Source organism: Lathyrus oleraceus, chromosome 7, assembly GCF_024323335.1.
Source record: "Lathyrus oleraceus cultivar Zhongwan6 chromosome 7, CAAS_Psat_ZW6_1.0, whole genome shotgun sequence".
NCBI classification, from domain to species: domain Eukaryota; kingdom Viridiplantae; phylum Streptophyta; class Magnoliopsida; order Fabales; family Fabaceae; genus Lathyrus; species Lathyrus oleraceus.
The window spans coordinates 239,451,563-239,472,351 of NC_066585.1; the positions used below are offsets into that span (position 1 = coordinate 239,451,563).

At 41.7% G+C, this 20,789-nt stretch overlaps 2 protein-coding genes across 2 annotated transcripts in view; both read right to left on the reverse strand.

Annotated features, from left to right (window-relative positions):
- LOC127107843 (uncharacterized) overlaps window positions 1-20,500 on the reverse strand; it is a 35,651-nt gene extending 15,151 nt beyond the window's left edge. The window contains exon 1 of the mRNA XM_051045172.1: window positions 20,379-20,500. The gene's annotated coding sequence lies outside the window, so the exon portion shown is untranslated. The remainder of the gene's footprint in view (window positions 1-20,378) is intronic.
- Window positions 19,404-20,186, reverse strand: LOC127103174 (formate dehydrogenase, mitochondrial). The gene has a single exon (XM_051040452.1). The coding sequence runs from the start codon at window positions 20,184-20,186 to the stop codon at window positions 19,404-19,406; it is 783 nt and encodes a 260-aa protein (XP_050896409.1).
- Window positions 20,501-20,789: the final 289 nt, after the last annotated feature.

Below are 20,789 nucleotides of genomic sequence, written 5' to 3' on the forward strand. Positions count from 1 at the left end.
GAAAATTGGTTGAAAAGGATCCTTCCTCCTCAAGACGATTGTGGGGCAAATGGACAAACAGTTATGAATGTCCATTCGTGGTCAAGAGGGTCCCATCTGACAGAACCTTGTTGTTTATGACCACGGATGACGACGATTTTCCATTCCCTGTGAATGCGGACGCAGTTAGAAAATACTTCGTGAAAGAAACCCGCTGGACAAAAAAAAAAAGAATAAGGAGTCCAGGCAAAAAATGGGCATCCCGGCGAACCAAGAAAAAGAGAAAGGTTCGGGCAAAAGTTAGGGATAAAAATAAAAGAAAAGAACTGTACACCCGGCAAGTTGAAAACCCGCAAGGGCGACTTGGGCAAAAAAGGGTATCCCGGTGGACTGAAACCCGAAAGGGCGGTCCAGGCAAAAGAGGGAATGAAACGAACAACTGCGTCTAGCATGATCATTTGTGCACATGATGACTTGGATAATCTCCGACAGAGACCGATCGGAAGCGTCTTGTTCAGAAGACAGAAGGTGCGGAAAGTCCTGAGGACATATGAGGTGTAACTGAGTTGGAACCCGATGAGATCACAGTTTCACGTTGCCATTAGGATAGATTTTTTTCTTTTATGTGCAATCACCTCTTTCCAGGGTTTGCTTCCCGTGTGTTGCTCAATTGTGAGCCATCTTTTATTCCAGTCAAATAAAGCGTGTGTTCGGTCAAATAAATTTCGTTTTTGTGTCATTACTGTTTTGATTACGAAAACATCTATTCATTTTGATAAGAATATTTGCATTTTTGAAACATAGAGGTCCCTTCTGATGCATGCTTGTGAGATTGAAATCTGGAAATCTTACTTGGAAGTCTGAGTGACCTAAGTGTTGAAATATCAGAACACCTGGGGCATACCTGGGGCACGTTTTTATCTGACGATCTCTTGTGCAGAGCCTGATTAGGGGCAACGGATAGTTGAGCGGTGAAAAGACGATGAAAGTTACGACAACGATCCTGGAAAGTTAATCAAGAAGACTCTTCAAAGTCTGGTGATTGGAAAGTATGTATAAATCCCAAGGGTTCAACCTCCGTGAAGTACGGACGAGTTGGAAATACAAGATGGTGGAGCAGAAAAATCCAGAAGAGTCTGGGAGTTCTTAAAAGTGGAGAGTCAACACTGTGGGTGGATGATGGATACCAGTGTTCGACGAGTCGACCGATATCCCTGTCAAACAAGCTGTATCTCCCCAGAGGATTAAAAGTGTGATCTCCCTGGCAGATTCGAGATCGTTGTCTCCTCAGCAAGCCTGAAGGTTATCACGTCCCCAGCCCAAGTCAGTATTGAAGTTATCAGAGTTATTTCCCCTGCAGAGATGCCTGTAGACAGTACCTTCTTTCCTCAGCAGATCTAAGGATTGCTTCCCCCCAGCAGGCCTATGCTTGCAGATTTCCCCAGTTAAGAGCCCCCGCTGAGCGCCTGGCAGTTATTTTACTCAGGAGCACCCCAGTGGAGTTTATCTGTAGACCGTTGGTGTGTTCCCCAACAAATGGTTTTGTGATGTTATCATCTCCAGTGTGGCCGTGAGTGCTTATCCCAAGCAGGTTTGTGGGAATTCATCTCCAGTATGATATGACGTGCCATCATCCTCAACAGAGTTGTTACTCTATGGTTGTCCTCTCCACTAGGTTTGTTCTCCTCAGCAGAATGGCGTGGTTTTTCCTCAGCAAGTTCCCCGAGTGGAGCGGGTATCATGAAATACATCTCCAGCAGTGATTCTCCTACATATGGATTGGTTGGGTCGTCCCTAATGGAGTAGCATTTATTTCTCCAGCAGAGGTCATCCTACCAGTGGATTGGATGAGTTTCTGTAAAAGACTGATATCTGCATCCCCAGCTGAGTTGATTCTACCCATGGATCGCGTGGGTTATCCCTAGCGGAGTAACAGACATTCTCCAAAGCAGGGTTTATCCTATCTGAAGATTGGTTGAGTCTTCCTCCCAGTGAAGTCGCTTTACCATTCCCCAGCACAGTTCCTGGAATTCCCCGGTGTTGTCTCTGAAGGAGACGTGTGTTTATGCATTCATCATTTAGATAAGCATAGCATATTGCATCATTAGTGCATAGCAGTTCCATGATCATGGGGCATTGTGTAAAACAAGGAAAAACTCATGCATCAACATAGCAAGCATATCCATTAGCCCTAGGCCGTGGTGACCAGCCGAGGTTGGGTTGTTGGAAAGAGTTTAGCATCGCGCCACTGGATCGGCTTCAGAATCGGGTTCATCAGCATGGTTGAGAGGTTGGTGTTTTCCCAACGAGTGACTCCTCAGTCGAGTGGGTATCCCCAGCAATGTTACTCCCCAATTGTTGGCATCTTGCCAGCTTGGGTCTTTTTTCCTTAAGCAGATATGGGTGTGTCCGATCTCTCCATGTAGAGTCTACCCCTTAAGCAGAAAGTGTCAATCTTTTCCTGCCATTTCCCCACTGAGATACGTCCTCGTGGATGACGGTTGCTTCCGTTCCCTCCCAACACACATTGGGATGGGTTTTCCCTATTGAGTTCTTTCCTCATTAGGATGAGTCTTGTTTCAGTCTGCCTTTTTGGATCGATCCTAAATTGGCTTCCTGTTGGCTGTCTCCTATACTTCCCTGGGGCATAAATGAATAGTCGCTCACTAACCGACACTCATTCATCTTATCCTCAGCGGAATTTGTTTGGCCTCTACCACCAAACCGGTAGTTGTAAGTCCTATCTTTGTGGTTTTCTACCTACTAATCGGTAGTTGTAAAATCCCACTTTCACCCCTTGTTGAAGTTAACCGTTTGTGCTCATCCTATCGATGACTGGTTACCTTTCTGTGGTTTTCTGCCTACTAACCGGTAGATGTAATCCCCTCTTTGCAGTTATCAGTATCCGGTTTGCGGTGTTGATATTCTTTTCCCCTCTGGATACTTGTCTTGATCAAGCAGTATTGTCCCCATTGGGTCTTCCCCTTCTTTTTGGATATTTGCTCCGAGTAAGCAGCTTTATCCCCTTTTGATTGGTCATCTTTTGCATACCTAGTCTGGTACCCAGATGCCTTTCTTTTCGGTCGATTATTCATTTAACAACCTACAACCCGGTTATGGATAATCTTCCATGCGAGTGTATTATCTACGTTTTGACGGCTATAGATAATATGTACTTATGATTTTCCGGTATTCAGACCGAAGGAGTTTCCGACGATCAGGTCGATGTACTCATGGCACAAGGCCAATTTTCCGGTATTCAGACCGAAGGAGTTTCCGACGATCAGGTCGATGTACTCATGGCACAAGGCCAATTTTCCGGTATTCAGACCGAAGGAGTTTCCGACGATCAGGTCGATGTACTCATGGCACAAGGCCAATTTACCGGTATTCAGACCGAAGGAGTTTCCGACGATCAGGTCGATGTACTCATGGCACAAGGCCAATTTACCGGTATTCAGACCGAAGAAGTATCCTCCTCTCCGTTGGTGTCGATAAACGTCGAGTTTTTCCCGATCATCCGTTGATGATTTGGTTGTGTTCACTCTCCCCAGTAGAGTTTTCTCCTCTCCGTTGGTGTCGATAAACGTCGAGTTTTTCCTATTCGTCCTATGACGTCTAGTTGTACCTGTCCCCATGTGGATTTACCTCTCCGTTGGTCTTGGTAAACGTTGAGTTTTTCCCATTTCGTCCGTTGACGTATGGTTGTATCCCTTCCATTCATTCATTAATGTTCGGTTACCTCTCCGTTGGTCTTGGTAAACGTTGAGTTTTTCCCATTTCGTCCGTTGACGTATGGTTGTATCCCTTCCATTCATTCATTAATGTTTGGTTACCTCTCCGTTGGTCTTGGTAAACGTTGAGTTTTTCCCATTTCGTCCGTTGACGTATGGTTGTATCCCTCCCAGTTATTCAATAGCGTCTGGTTACCTCTCCGTTGGTCCCGATAAACGTCGAGTTTTTCCTAGTTGTCCGTTGGCATCTAGTTGTGATTTGTTGTTCCCATTCACCATCGTTGTGATGTCTGGATGTGGCCATACCCTTTGAAAACCAAAAAAACAAAACAAAATACCCAGTAATAAATATCAAATCCCAGTGGACGTTTCCATTGGTGGATCCCTGTATTGTGCAAATTCTACGGTTCTTGGTATTCAATCCCTGTTTACCCTGAAAGTCTGACAGCCGTTGCTCTCATCCATTCGGGTTCCCAGCTGATTGAATAGGGGCAGCTGTAGCACCTCAAATTTGCACCTGTCATTATACATACATTTTCATGTTAGGTCATGGCATATCATAGTCCATTGCATAGCATTGCATTGTCCCTCAGTTGCCTCAAGAGCAAGCAATCAAGAATTAGGTCAAACTAATCTCCTGATCAGTCAACCAAGCAAGCAAAGGAATTTCTCATTGAATCAAGGCCTTGGGGTTTGTCCAACAAGTTCACATGGCTTGGAGGTCTATTTGAAGTGTTTTGTACAAGGGTTGAAGACTCAGAGGTCAGCAGTTCATGCCCAGACAGTCAAAAATCCTAAAAAAGGTCAACTGTCAGTCAAAGCAGTGGATGGTGGTCATTCTTGTGGAATTAGGGCACCATGGTCAATAATCAAGAGTTCATATAACTTGGGACATCATTTGAAGTCAAGTTCTCAAGGAATTAGGGTTTTGAAGTCATCAGTCAATGCACAGACAGTCAAAAACCCTAAAAGTCGACTGTTGGTCAACTGTCCATTTAATCAATGACTGGGTGACTGGAATGGGTTTGTGAGAGTTCATTCATGTCCAAATAGTCATCATACATCATGCCAAACACCATCATGGAAGAATTTGAAGCCAGATCAAAATTTCCCAAAATGGAAACTGGGCCTGTAACTGAAACCTGCCATAAATGGAAAGTCTTGATCCTCAAACTTACATTGTGATACAAGCCTCAAATGAATTTTTGCCCAACATGAAAGTTGAAGATCTTGTTCTCCCATTTCCAAAAAGTCCTAGAACTCTCAATTCCCATGTGTGGTTGGCAAGTTATGATCGAATCGATTTCAGAAAATCTTGAACTTCAAAGGGCCATATCTCCCAAACCGTTTGGCCAATTTTGATGGGGTTTTTTCCTACAAGTCACATTTGATCCCCTCTTTCCAAAAATATAAATTTCATGAGCCAAAACTTCACCAATCAAAATGGCATATTTTGACCTTTTTCATTTAAATGAAAGTTTGACCAAGAGTTGACTTTTTGATTTAAACATTTTTTCAACATTTGGCCAATTGGGACAGCTCATAAATATCATTTTAAGTGTGTTTGCAAGCTCAATTATGCAGTACATGAAGCCATTCTTCAACTTGCTTGAAATTTGGATAAAAGTACAATTACACCATGCCATCCATACTTGCATTTTAGCCATGCCTTGTACTCATCAAAACAGAGTTTTTAGAGGCCATTCTCTGTCATTTAGAGCCTCATTTGCAGCCTAAAAAACCAGTAAAAAAAGGCCATGCTTGCTTGCTTGATTTTGGAGAAAAAGTACACTTTGCAACCATATCTCTCCACAAATCCATGGGCCATACCTTGTACATCAAAACAGAAGATTTTTACATGATTTTCTGTCATTGTGAACCAGAATTAGAGCCTCTAACACAGCAAAAAAAACCAGTGTGCTCTCATTCTCAAAAAAACACTTCATTCTTGCATTTTCCAATTTTCTGTCCAAGAACTCAAAGAGAACAAAGCCTTGCATTGTTATTTTGACTATCCATTCATCATTTGAAAACCACTAATAGCAGCCACACTTTGGATAGCAAAAAAAAAAAAAACCATTGTTCTCTCATTCTCTCAAAAATCACACTCTTAGCATTTTTACAAAACAGTCAAAGAACTCCAAAGAACAAAACTTGGCCTTGCATGAAACATCATCAAAACAACATATGGAGCTCATTCAAACATGGTTTCTTCAACTGTAAAGCTTCATTCCCGACTGTTTTCTACATGAACTCAACAATGGCAGTCCGAGTTCTAGACCTTTTCAAGTCGTTTCAAGCCAAACTCTTTCATTCATTCATCATTGGAAGGCTTATGGAGCATCTGTTTTAGGCCAACAACATCAAACAACAACTGTACCACAACTGTCCATCAAATTTGGTAAAAATTCGATCTCCCTATTTTGTGAAATAAATACATGCTTTAAAAAGGTCTCTTAATGCTGAGTTCAAAGAGCTTTAGATCACTAAAAATGGTTTGGTATTTTGCAAGTTATGTTGAGTTGAAGTTTCACATCCAAACTTGTTTTTGATTATTTCTCTTTGTTTAACTTGATTTGATGAAAATGGATGACATAATGTTGATGAGCAAGGCAAGAGGAACGCATTGATATGTTGTTTGTTGAATTTGGTTAACAAAAAAAAAAAATCTTGTTTACTGTAAGTATTTTTTCTTTTTTTCTTGGATGACATACTGTAAGTATTTTTTTTCCTGCAATGTGTTTACTGTAATATGTTTACTGGTGTGTGTAAATTGCCTTGCCTAAATGTCAAAAGGCCTGGGGCGAGGGGGATTCGAACCCCAGACCCCTGCTTCAAATACCAAGTGTTTTACCACTGGGGCGCGATGCCAATTCAATTATTAAATGCCTTCTAAAATATATATTTAAAAAGGAACGCTGCTACTGGGCGCGTTGACCGGGGCGTTGACCCCCCCCCCCCCCCATTGTTTCTTTATTTATTCCATTAATCCATTTAATTTTCAATTTTTATTTCATTTAATCACTCAAACTTACAAAAATCATAACTTGTTCATTTTTAATCCAAATTTAATGGGATTTTTTGTGTTGTGTCCATCTTGATCTCTAGTTTTTTGTCATATATTTTCCAGAATTTTTTCATGGTCGAATTTTAAATGGTGCTAGGGTTTCTGACATGTGACCAAATTTTGTACACTTTGCCAAATCAATTGTGAAATGATGAGAATGTATCCAATGGCTCCCAAATTTTTTGTTCTTAAACTAGACACACTCATGGTGATTTTGGTGTAGAGTTTGTGAATTTATCATTTGTAGTTTGTGAGATATGATTTTTTGAATTAGGGTGTGACAATTTGTGTCACACCATTGATGTCCAACTTCATGATTTTCATTACCATGCTTCTTGACCTCTAAATGGATTGAAATTTTGCATGAGCCTACTCTTGTATGTCTAGTTGACTTGTGAATTTTCTTGGATTTATTTGAACTATTTTCCTAATTGTTTGAGATTTTATCCCCTGCCTAGTCAATTGTTGACTTTGTGTGACACATGTTCCCACTTCATTTGTGAAATTCTCATACTTCATTAGATGGACATGAAATTTTACATGAGATAACTAGACATCCTCATCTTTGCCATGGTTTTGATCCCATTCATTTATCATACACCATCTCTGACTTATGATTTTTCTAAGTTGATGCATGTTTGGTTGACTTCCTTGAGCATGTTCAAAATTGCTTTGACTTTCTGATTTTCATTGACTGCCTTCCACTTGTCCAAATGAGATGAAATTTGACATGCTTACCATGCTATGGGTTTTGGTTTATCATGATTTATTTGATGATTTTTGGGAATGTTTAAGATTGCTTTTGAGTTAAGTCTTGCTGTTGACTTCTGTGAGCTTCTAAATGCCATGTTTCGACCTAATTGGTTCATGAAATGATGATAGTGATTGATATGAGTGTGAACCCAATTGGTTTTGTTTCTTGATTGTTTGAAAATGATTTTGGATACTTGCCCTTTGCTGTTTTAACTTTCTTATTCTCTTTTGACCCTAGGCTTGCCCTAGTGGTCTTGGTACTCACTTTTGAGCTTATGTTTTCAGGTTAAACACCAAATGGCCAATGAGACCAATTCTTTCTGATTGAGCTTGCTTAGATATCATTGACTAACATGTCTGTTTTGTAGGTTGCTTGGCTCACATGCCTTAAGCCTTGTGCCTTGCACATTCACTTGCTTGTGTTGACTGGTTGATATCTGTTTTCATTTTGATGTAACTTTGACTTGTATACTAATTGTGCTTGACTGTTTCAGGTGCTTTAGTTGCTTAGTTCCTTGTGAACTTTTTGCTTTGCTTTGCTTGTATAAGCAATTTGCATTGAGGTATGTCTCTTTTACTTCATGTAGTCTGGAAGACCTGGCCTGTTACTTGGCCAGGCAACTGTCTGAAGTCCTCCTTAAGAGGCAATGTTTGTGGATGTTTAACTTTGTCCTTGCATAGAGTCAAAGTCCTCCTAAGTGAAGAGGCAATTGGTGGAAGGTAGGGATATGCAATCTATCCCCCACTATTCAGTGTGTCATCTGCTTTGCTCACACCACTGTGTTGATGCATTGAAGATACAAACCCAAGATCTTGTACAAACTGTACAGTTGAGTCAGTTTTAATGTGTAGAAGGGTTCCCGCTTTCTGAACCCACACATTCTTGTCTTGAGCTCTCCCAGGCCAGGGATAAGAGCAGTGAAGTCTTATCTTCACCCACCTTTCATCTGCTTCACCTTAGCCCCTCAATGGCAAGGTTAAGAGCGCATTCACCCAGTTCCAGAGGTTTGTTTGTTGAGGTTGATATGACCCCTTGACTAAAACCTAACCCTTGTTTGAGCCACTTGTTTGTGTATAGCGTGTGCTATCTGTGCTTGTAGGATTGTTTGACTTGCTTCTTGTGCAAGATAGGATTGTTTGACTTGCTTCCTGTGCAAGATAGGATTGTTTGACTTGCTTCCTGTGCAAGTTAGGATTAGTTTAGACTTGCTTCCTGTGCAAGTTAGGTTTTGCTTGGCTTGCTTCCTGTGCAAGTTAAGTGTGTGTGGCTTGCTTCCTGTGTGAGCCATGCTTAGGATAGGTTGGCCCTTGTGCCGTTTAGCTAGAAACCTTAACTTAGGGATAAATTTGCATGATAACATCTAGGCTCGAGTCGTAGTCTCCCTAGTTGTGTCTCCCTCTGTTATCTGGTTAGGCTAGTCCTTTATCCCTGCGTAGGGGAACTACATCGCCCTGATCTTCACACCAGATGAAGTATGTAGGCAGGAGATTGAGCTGATCTCTCCGGGCGCCTTTTCTTTCTTTTGTGTGTGTTGCCTGACCTTTGCTAGGCTCGAGTCTGTGACTCCTTAGCATTTGCTGTCTGTCTGTTTGTGTGTGCTTGACAGTTATAGGCTGAGTCCCCGACTCCCTATTAACCTGTTGTGTCGTTGTGTGCTTGGAAGCTGATGTAAGTCCATCGAGTGGCATTTGGGTTCCAGTGTGCGTGTGTTTAGGTTCGGATGTCAATGTAAGTCCAGTGATTGGCATTTGGGCTCCACGTTTGCCTCTTTGTGTGTGTTTGGTTCGGATGCTGACATAAGTCCAGTGATTGGCAGTCGGGCTCCGCGTTTGCCTGTGTTTTGTTTGGTTTGTGTGCGTGTCAGCCGAGCTACGAATGCTCTGATTCTTCTCTCGTCCGAGAAGATACGTATGCATAGGATGCGATATCCTAGCGAGCATGTGTTTTCCCCAGTCCGAACTACTTCGACTCTGATGTCTATGCCTGATAGACTAAGTAGGCCCAGGACGCGACATCCTGCCGAGTCAGTTTCAGTCAGTCTCTCTTGTCTCTTTTCAGCCAGTGTGTGTAAGTGTGAGCAATGTTTAGCAACCAATATTCCTTCCTTTTGTGCGTGGATCCCGTAGAGTACTACGGATGCGTAGGGGTGCTAATACCTTCCCTTCGCATAACCGACTCCCGAACCCATACTCTTTGGTCGCGAGACCATGTTCTTTTCCCAGGTTTACTCTGAGCGTTTCCTTTCCCTCTTTTGGGATAAATAACGCACGGTGGCGGCTCTGTTGTTCTTCTTTTCCCGCCGGTTTTTCGCGCGATGCGACAGGAACTCTCTAAAGTAGCCTCCAGGGTTTCTGTGCCAGGGTTTCCGTCCGTCTTCCTCTGTTTTCCTCCCCCTTTTCGTGACTGAAGCTTGGCTATTTATAGTGCTCTTGTTGTGACCTAATGGGCTCATAATGAAGCCCAGAAATTCTGATATTCGCCAGCTTCGCTAGGCGAAGGAATTGCTCGCCTAGCGAGCCAGCTAGTTTGGGCTTTTTCTGGATCTGGTGCTTCGCTGGGGCGAGTGTCATAACGAGGGGTTCGCTAGGCGAAGGAATTGCTCGCCTAGCGAGCGAGCTAGTTCGGGCCATTTTCTGGATTGGGTCTGTTGTGAGCTGGGCTTTTGTCCCTTTAAGGTTAGTGCCTTGCAGAATAAGTCGGAGTACTTCGAGAAATGTTTTGCAAGATTAATGGGCAAATTTTGGGGTATGACAGCTGCCCCTGTTCAATATTCTTGAACCGAGAGAGTTAGGATGGCAAGTATGCCGTTCGTGGTCTGGAGGTGGAAGATTATTGAACACTAGAATGCCCCAAAAATTTGCACTTGTCAATCGAGAGATGGGCTTAACGATGCCATCCAGGAAATTTGATGATGGGAGTTTCAGATTGTGTCGTACGTCAGACGATATCTGAAGACATGGGTGTCATACCGGGTCGTACGCTTGACCGTATAGTGAGTCCTCCATTATGCTGTCGACTTCGCTGGGGAGTCAGAGTGTGTTATACGCTGCTGGGGATAAGGGATCAGAATGGATCATACGCTAGACCGTATCCGAATGGCAGAGTGAGTTGTTCATTAGGCGGATGACTTCACTGGGGATGAAAGATCAGAATGGATCGTACGCTAGATCGTATCTGAGTTGCAAGATGAGCCGTCCATTAGGCTGCATCTGGAGAGGTAAAGGTCAGAATGGATCGTACGCTAGATCGTGTCTGAGTAGCAGAATGAGTTGTCCATCAGGCCGGTGACTCCGCTGGGGGATGAAATACCAGACTGGATCGTACGCTAGACTGTATCCGAGCTGCAGAATGGGCCGTCCATTAGGCAGTATCTGAGAGGGGTAGTCGTATGCTAGGCTACACGTCAGAATGTACCGTACACTAGGTAGCATCCGAGGAGCTGAAGGTCTAACTGGGTCGTACACTAGACCGTCTCTGAGCCGAACGAGCCGTCCGTTAGGCTGAATCTGATGATGAAAGGGGTAGTCATACGCTAGGCTACGCTTCAGAAATGTACCGTACACTAGGTAGCATCTGAGGGAATGAAGGTCTAACTGGGTCGTACATTAGACCGTATTGGAGTCATTGACGGTCAGAATGGATCGTACGCTAGATCGTATCTGAGCTGAAGGAGTCATATGTTGAGCTGAATCAGGATGAACCGTACGCTAGGCTATATCTGATAATATTTGTATATGTTGTATTTGCAATAAATGTCTGGGATGGGCTTAGAGGTGCCATCATTAGGAGAATATCAGGATGAATGTTGACATGGAGTATATCTGAAAGATATATCTGTGATCGATAAAGATGCCCGCCTGAGTGGATCTTTATTTGACCGTATCAGGAGGATGCTTAACCTGAAAAATCAAGTTAGTTTCACGCAATGTCATGATGCATGAGATGCAAATGTTGTATGCATGCGTGTACTGCGCAATGACGTAATGAATGAATTATGCGTCTGAAATAAATGCGAACATTGTACGCATGTATATGATATGGAATGATGTAATGAATGCACTATGTGTCTGAAACGTTCTTCCAGGGGACTCTACTGGGGAAATAAATCTCAGTCTTCTGGTCGGAGGTATTTGTATTGATGACCCCTTCTTAGCTGAGGATACTTGATTTCTGTCTGATGGCGGAAAACACTCAACAGAGCCCGGCTGGGGATGGAAGAGATGACCAGTCTGTCTGGCGATGCCAACCTCTTCTGGGAAATAGCTGGTTCTTGTTGGGGAATAGAATTAGCAACGGATTCATTGGGAAGCGTGATTAGACCTTCTCCTCGATCCTGAAGTCGTGTAGTAATTGCTATTGCTGTTCTAGGCATGCATTTTTGTAAACATTGATCGTATTCAAATGCATAAATCAATTCAAATTAAATCAATGGACGTTTATGCAAGCAAAGCAGAGGAAGTAAGACAACAACGTTTTTCGAAATAAAATTGTATTGATTTTGAAAGAGGGCCTATAAATAGGCAATTTGTGTACAAGGAGACAGAAATCCTAGTAAGAGGAAATTGTCAGGAAAACAGAGAGAAAGCTATGCAGAAAAAGTCCTATCGATTCTAATTCCACTACTGTCATTATATCTTCAAGCCTCTCATCTCCTGCTGTCGGATAGAAGTGATTGGCTTGTTCAGTCCTTTTGACCTAGTTGAAGCTGACAGAGAACGGGACATAGTCATACGCTTTAATCCCTAATTTTTGCCTGGACCGCCTTTTCAGGTTTTCAGTCCACCAGGATGCCCTTTTTTGCCCAAGCCGCCTTTTCAGGTTTTCGACTTGCCGGGTGTACGTCTTTATATGTTTATCCCTAATTTTTGCCCGAACCCTTTTGGTTCGCCGGGATGCCCTTACTTTTGCCTAGGTACGTCGACCTAGCGGGTCTCTTTTACGCGTAGTATTTTTTAACTATGTCCGCGTTCACAGGATGCGGGAGGTCTTCGCCATCCATTGTAGCAAGTATCATGGCTCCACCAGAGAATACTTTCTTAACCACAAATGGCCCTTCGTATGTGGGAGTCCACTTGCCTCTGGGATCACCTTGTGGTAGAATGATACGCTTGATCACCAAGTCGCCAATTTGATACACCTGTCTCTTGACTCTTTTGTTAAATGCCTGGGTCATGCGCTTCTGATATATCTGCCCATGACAAACAGCCGCAAGTCTCTTCTCATCAATCAAATTTATCTGATCGAGTCGAGTTTGAATCTATTCATCCTCGTCTAAACCCGCCTCTTTCATGATCCTTAGAGAGGGAATCTGAACTTCCACCGGTAAGACGGCTTCCGTTCCGTAGACTAAAGAGAAAGGAGTTGCCCCTATCGAAGTGCGCACTGAAGTGCGATAACCATGGAGAGCAAACGGTAACATCTCATGCCAGTCTTTGTATGTTACTGTTATCTTTTGTATGATCTTCTTGATATTGTTAGCAGCCTCCACGGCGCCGTTCATCTTTGGCCGGTACGGAGAAGAGTTATGGTGTTTTATTTTGGACTGCATGCAGAGTTCAGTTTAGTACCATTATCAGTGATAACTCTCTCAGGAGACAGCAGGTTTCTCAAGTAGATATTTGATAGAATCCATCTTAGAAGTCAATAAAGTGGTATGATTCAACATATACTGTCTTAGTCGGCGAGCAGCCCAAGCCAAAGCACAACAAGCTTTCTCGAGCTGTGAGTATCTTGTTTCACAGTCGGTACCTTTTGCTAAGGCAGTGTATGGCATGCTCTTTTCGACCAGACTCGTCATGTTGCCCCAGCACACCCTATTGAATTTTCTAACACAGTCAAATACATGATTAGAGGTCTTCCTTCAACTGGTAGCATCAGAATTGGAGGTTCTTGGAGATATTTCTTGACTTTGACATTCATCATTCCATACCATCTCTTGATTTTTCTTTTTTAGTAATTTGAAGATGGGTTTGCAGGTAGCAGTCAAGTGTGGAATGAATCGGGCAATGTAATTCAAGTGTCCCAAGAAACCTCTGACTTCTTTCTTGTCTATTTCAGTACCCAGATTTACAATTTCAATTGACTCCTCTTGCGGCTGTATGGTCTTTTCTTCTTGTAGTACCAGTCTGGCAAGTTCTCCAGGGACTTCACAATCCTCCTCACTTCCATCCTCGGCTTGGTAGGTGGATTTTCAAAGTCATGATGAACAGTAGCAGAACTATTATCGACGGGATCCAGAGTGGATATGGATGTGCAATTTGTTACGTGAGTGTGTGCAAGAAAACATAGCTTGTTTGAAAAATAACAAGAAAGATAAAGAGCGCAATATTTGAATGCAAAAAGGTCCATTGATTTATTGAATATGAATATGCTTATGAAAATGACAAAACCCATGAAAAATTAGCTATTGTGCCCCGGGTATAGACACAATGCTTTGAACCACAAAAATAGCAATAACAATTACTCCTGACTAAAGGAAATCGGGATAGTGTCTTCAGCCTTCCAATTATTGAGTCCGTCACCAATTATTGGGAAAATCCAGCTATCCAAGTTGCAATTGCTATCAGCATCTTCTACAGCATTGACAGTCTCGTCATGGTTAGGCAGAGGAGCAGTGATGACCTTAGGAGTCTCCGGAGGATCAGAGGTAGCCGCCTGTATCTTTCCACTTCGAATGCCGTTTTCAACATGTTCACCTGTCAATATAAGTTCAGTGAAACCCGATGAGGAACTCCTCAATAGATGGCTGTAGAATGGGCCAGTCAGCGTGCTCATGAACATGTCTACTAACTCTCTGTCAGTCAGAGGAGGTTTGACTCTGCCAGCCAAATCTCTCCATTTTTGAGCATATTCTTTGAAGCTTTCTTTAGAGCCCATAGTCATATTTTGCAACTGTAACCGAGTAGGCGCTAATTCAGAATTATACTGGTAATGCTTGTAGAAAGCTGTTGCTAAATCAGTCCAGGTGCGGATGTCAGAGCTCTCGAGCTGATAGTACCATTCCAACTGTGTGCCAGACAGACTCTCTTGGAAGAAATGGATCCATAGTTTCCTATTAGTGGTATACGGCTGAATCTTTCTCACATAAGCTCTCAGATGCATCTGAGGACAAGATGCCCCATCGTATATAGTGAAAGTGGGGATCTTGAATTTGCGAGGAATGACCACATCAGAGACCAGTCCCAAGCTTTCGAAATCCAGACCGGGCGCCTTTTGACCCTCCATAGCTAGCATGCGTTCTTCCAGCGACTTATACTTGTCATCTTTTGGAGAGTACTGTTCATTTTCATAATCTTCATCGTCGTCCTCAGGGTTGCAAGGATCAGCATTCTCATCTTCTGAATCTGTCTCTGTTTCCTCTTCTTGATCCTTCGGAACTCTAATCTTGACTCCGGCAGTCTGCCCTTTGAGCCTTCTTCCCGGGTTGATGTAACTCACAGGTTTCTTGTCTTTCTTTTTCTCGAGCAAGAGAGCCTTCAGTTCCTCCTGCCCCTTGGATAAGTTCAAGATCATCTCCTGGAGTTGAGCACTCTGAGCCTGGAGATCTTTGACAGTTTGTTCGAGGTCCATTTTTCTGCTTGGAGGAAAATCGTGAGAACATTGATCCCTTTAGAGTACCTGTTATGCAATGTTATGCTATGCAAGGTATGAAATGTTTTCAAGGACTTTTGGAATTTAACTTTGCATAAACTACCAAAAACGGAAACTTTTTTTTTTTTTTTTTTTTTTTACAAAATAGAGCAAAGTTAAATCCCTAAGTCCTCGAAATGGTTAGTTCAAAGCCATGATGTTATGATGATGTTATGATGTTATGTATGTTATGTAAATAACAAGCACAAGCAATTCACACAACCATCATTCCTAGGTTTTAAGGCTTGCATGAGTTCCATAGGTAAGTACCCTCCCCACTGAAGTTTGGTTGGTTCAACCTGTCCTAGAATAGTAACCGGGTTCTATAAGGATCTCAGATCATCGACCTTTCTTTAAGTCCACTTCAGTGCAACGCCAAGTGGTTGACCAAAGCTTCCCTAAAGTCCAATCTCAAAGAGTGTAGTATCGAGTCTCAACCAACCCCAGTCGGAACCGAAGTCAGTTATCTCACTACTTTCTAATGGCTAGGATGAGTCAATTAGGGTTCTAAAGGTCTGGTTAATGCTTTAATGACACCACGCAGATGCCAAATTTTTCCTCAAGTAAACATGAGGAACATCAGGACATCCAAAGTGTCACATTAACCGTAGCCATCATTTTAACCATTCCAGTATACGCCGGATAGTCGCGATGATCTATTGCTACTTACCTAAGGTACACTAGATCCGGGTGTAGGATCTTTCACTCAAGAATACCCAAGCAATCCCTTAAAAGTAAATCAGACAATTTTAAATAAGTGATCTTGTTTTTTAAGGTAACCTCTCTTGTAATCGTCCCCAGCAGAGTCGCCAGTTCTGTCATACGGTGAACTGACTTGGGGTATTTTGCTTTTTATCGCAATGTCGCGGATAGCAAGAGTCGCCACCGACTTTTCTTTTATCCAATAAGGAAAGGTGGAAAAGAACAGGAAAGACCTCAATAGATTTTGGGTTCGGGAGGTACATTATACAAAGGGAAGGTATTAGCACCCTTTGTATCCATGGTTATCCATGGGCTCTTAATTGCTGGATCACTTATATTTTTGTCTGAAAAGTGTTGGTGAATTGTTTAAAAATGTTTCGAAAAGAGAGTTTAACTTTGTAATGATTCTCGTATGAATGTATACAAAGGATTTATCTCGTTTGATTTTGAAAAACAGTTTAGAAAAATATAACTTGGTAATGATTCTAGTATGAATGTATACCAAGTGGTGATTTTCTAGGACTTGCAAAGTATGAGGGGTGAAAAATGTTTTAGGTTATGATCCAGTAATTGAGAGTTATACCTTCCTAAGGTCGTTATGGGCATTTCCTATCCTTATGAGGGTAAAATTGTCCTTACTATTGAGAAGTAAGTAGTTTTATCCTTTGGATGTAAAAGGGTCATTGTAGGGTCATCGATAGGCCATTGAAGGCAACAGTTGTGAGGATACCTTAGCATTCGAAGGGACTATCATCATTTAACCGTAGGCTACACCGAAGGGTCATCGCGGGACAAAGGCAACATTCGAGGGACTATGATGATTTAACCGAAGGGTCTTTGCTAAGGGTATCCCCATATTCGCGGGACATGACCGTAATACCGAAATCGTGGGGTAACAAAGAGAGGTCCAAGATCACTTATTTAAAGGCAATGTGTTGTAATTACTTAGATAGCCGTAATCAATTAGGTAATTAGGTTCATATTAACATCAATACATTAAGATCAATTAAGCCATTAGGGTGGATCTTCGCCATGAAATGAATACATTAAAATCAATTGAGTAATTCAGGGTGAATCTCCATAAGGATCTCCCACACATAAAGTGGGATACCTAGCCGGCCGTTTCCTCGGGAATATGTAAACCTTTGCACAATTCAACACACGGGTTAGAGCATCAAAGTAAAGTACAATTGAAAATTGCACTACAACACAACAGTCATAATCTCAGGCCAAATGATGCAGAATTATAATAAGTCTTGGTTAGATAGACATAAGGCATAATAGAAAAGAAACAAAGCAGCCACTGTCCCGTTCGCCTCTGCTTCGCCTGGCGAAGGCTCAGCGAATGCTCGCTACAGGCTCGCTTAGCGATGTGCTAGCGAGCGGCCACGGGTTTGGAGTTTGACAGCAGCATGACCTCCGAAAACCTGAACTTGTATGGCACTTGATTACAGGAATAGCATGGACAAACATTCATGATATTCAAGCATATTTAAATTCGCATGTGAAATCAAATTACATATTCGAAACTTCAATCATGATGCTTTATGTATATAGAGATTACCGATTAAAAGCATAAAACAATAGTGATGCGCAAACCTGCTTGCAACTAAGCTGCTATGTTGAAGAGACTGATCGCTTTTGGTATCGGATGGAGTTGGGCGGCGGTAGCTTCGGAGCGGAGGAGCGGCCTTCAGGGTTTCTTCACTCGGAACTCTCTAAAGTAGCCTCCAGGGTTTCTGTGCCAGGGTTTCCGTCCGTCTTCCTCTGTTTTCCTCCCCCTTTTCGTGACTGAAGCTTGGCTATTTATAGTGCTCTTGTTGTGACCTAATGGGCTCATAATGAAGCCCAGAAATTCTGATATTCGCCAGCTTCGCTAGGCGAAGGAATTGCTCGCCTAGCGAGCCAGCTAGTTTGGGCTTTTTCTGGATCTGGTGCTTCGCTGGGGCGAGTGTCATAACGAGGGGTTCGCTAGGCGAAGGAATTGCTCGCCTAGCGAGCGAGCTAGTTCGGGCCATTTTCTGGATTGGGTCTGTTGTGAGCTGGGATTTTGTCCCTTTAAGGTTAGTGCCTTGCAGAATAAGTCGGAGTACTTCGAGAAATGTTTTGCAAGATTAATGGGCAAATTTTGGGGTATGACAGATTTGTTTGGATGTTATTTTATAAAAATTACTCGGTTCAGATCAGATTTCTGATTGATTTTTTAAAACCGATCTAAACCAAATCGAACCGCATGTATATATTTTTATACTTATTTATTTTTTATTAGTATGATATATTGTGTTAATTTATTTTTAAATGATATTTATTTTTTCATAAATATAGTTTATGTTATATATTATATAAAATTTATTATTTATTAGTATTTTATAATATTAATAAATAAAAAAATTGTAATTTGGATATCTAAAAACGGATCTAAATCAAACCACGTGAAATTTGATCGAATCAGATCGAACTTTTTAAACTTATCATCCAAAACTGAATTGGAACATGTTTTGACTGGGTTTGAGTTCGGATTTCCCCATCAATGAATTAATGATTGGTGTTAAGAGTGTTGACCAGGATAGATGAGTCATAGCAGTGGTTGATGACCAATAGATGAGTCACAACAGTGGTTGATGACCAATAGATGAGTCACAGAAGTGGAACCAGCTTAGGAGGTTTGAATCCTGCAAATAAGATTGGTTTGGAAGGACAGAAAAGAGATTTCAGTATCTTTAAGACGAAATCCACTCTCAGTAAACAGAATTCTTTATTGCCGAGAAAAATCGAGAAGAAATTGGAGTCTCAGAAGATTAATGGCACTTCTAGTGTGGATGATGATTCTGTTAATGCAAGTGTTCCTGCTGGTAGATACTTTGCTGCTCTTAGAGGACCTGAGTTAGATGAAGTCAAGGTGAGAAATTGCTACCTAAGTTTTAAATTTTTACCTCAAAGTTGCATGAATGCATGCATGTTAGCTAGATATATGCTATATATCTTTCCAAAGACTCAATCACAGTTAAAAATTATGGGATTTTAAAATGATGTTTAAGAGAATAGTTAATCAGATATTTTTATTTTTAAATATGTATAAATGATCAATTATAATGTTGTGCATACATTTGACACAGGACTATGAGGACATCCTTCTCCCGACAGATGAGCAGTGGCCGTTTCTCCTTCGGTTTCCTATATGATGTTTTGGTATCTGTCTCGGCCTAAGCAGTCGAGCGGTTTTATGGCATAATCTGGCAACAAGTCCTGCCACAAGGTTTCTTCATATTACACCAAATATCAGTTTTCTAATATGGTTGTTAGCCTTAGCAGTGTTGATAGTTGTTTCCATCACCTACATTCTGAAATGCATATTCTACTTTGAAGCAGTCAGAAGAGAGTATTTCCATCCGGTTCGTATCAACTTCTTCTTTGCCCCTTGGGTTGTCTGCATGTTTTTAGCAATCTCTGTACCCTCTAAACTAGCCCCACAACAAACCCTTCACCCTGCCATTTGGTGCACTTTCATAGCATCTTATTTTCTACTTGAACTCAAAATCTATGGCCAGTGGCTTTCTGGAGGCAAAAGGCGTCTATCTAAGGTTGCAAATCCCTCTAACCATCTCTCTGTATCTGGTAACTTTGTTGGAGCAATTACATCGCACTTTGGAAGCATTGTATCGAGGTCCTCTTCAAACTTAGCTCCAATTTCTTTCTCCAATTCAGGCTCCATCTTAAGTCTATCATGATATAAAAGGTTACAGTTAAAAGGTTTCAGCCTTTGGAGTAAAAGCTTCCCGATTCGTCCAGCACCCACCGTTCCTATCGTCTTTCCTTCAAGATCATAGGCTCTATGTGCAATGCCAGCAACATCCCATTCTCCTGTAATAGACTGATGGTAACCAGGCACAAAATTCCTCACCATAATGAGTATTCTCATGAGCTCATCCTCAGCAACAGATACTGTGTTGCTTCCTGTGACCTCTGCGACGGTTAAACCAGCAGCAGCCGCAACATTGCGATCAATGCGATCAGAACCAATTCCGGCAGTCAAAAGTAGCTCTAAATTCTTAGCTTTCTTAATTCTTTCAGCAGTAACATAGGCAGGGTGAAATGGTGTAGATATCAGAACATGAAGATCAGGAATGGTAGTTTGTGTTTTAAATTTTGTTAAAAATGCTCTACTCAGATCAAACAATTTCATATTCATCAAACTGGTCCAATTACTAGGCACTACGCCATTGATATGATTACCCTCCAATCTGATATCAACTAAAGAACCTAAATTTGCAGCAGAATGACTCAAAGTACCACTAAGATTAAAACACGGCAAATTAATCATCGAAACTTTACCATCAGAATTGCATTTTAATCAAATTTATATCATGTATAAAGTTGTTGAGGCATTTCCACAAACAGCTTGTGAGTGTACATATTAAGCAGTATTATAAACATGTTGATTCAAATGAGATAAAAAATGAAATTTGATATTAAGAAAACTAGAGATTAAAGAGAAATGGAGATAGAAGAGTACCTTTATTTCTGTGATAGAGAAAAGTCGACGGCGGTGTAATTGGTTGACGGTGGCGGAAGCTTTGCACAGAACATGAATAGAGTGATAAACTCAACGTCCAAATTTTGGGAAGAAAATAAGGTCCCTCAATGGGGCCTAAAAAATGCATTATATAAAGGGCCTAAAATAAATCTCAATGATAAGGGGCTTAATATATTGGGGCTTTAATAAGGCTTAATAATTGGGGCTTTTAAATATAGGGCTTATTTGACAGCTCTAGAAGGAAGTGAGGGTCGAAAAAGTTGTTACCAGTATGAAGACAGAGCCCTTAGAGGCAGTTCTATTGGTTCTGTTTGGAGGAGTGGTGATGAGTTATGGGAGGAATGGTTGGGTTAGAAGTGGAGGTTGAAAAAATCAGAAGTTGGAAGTGGA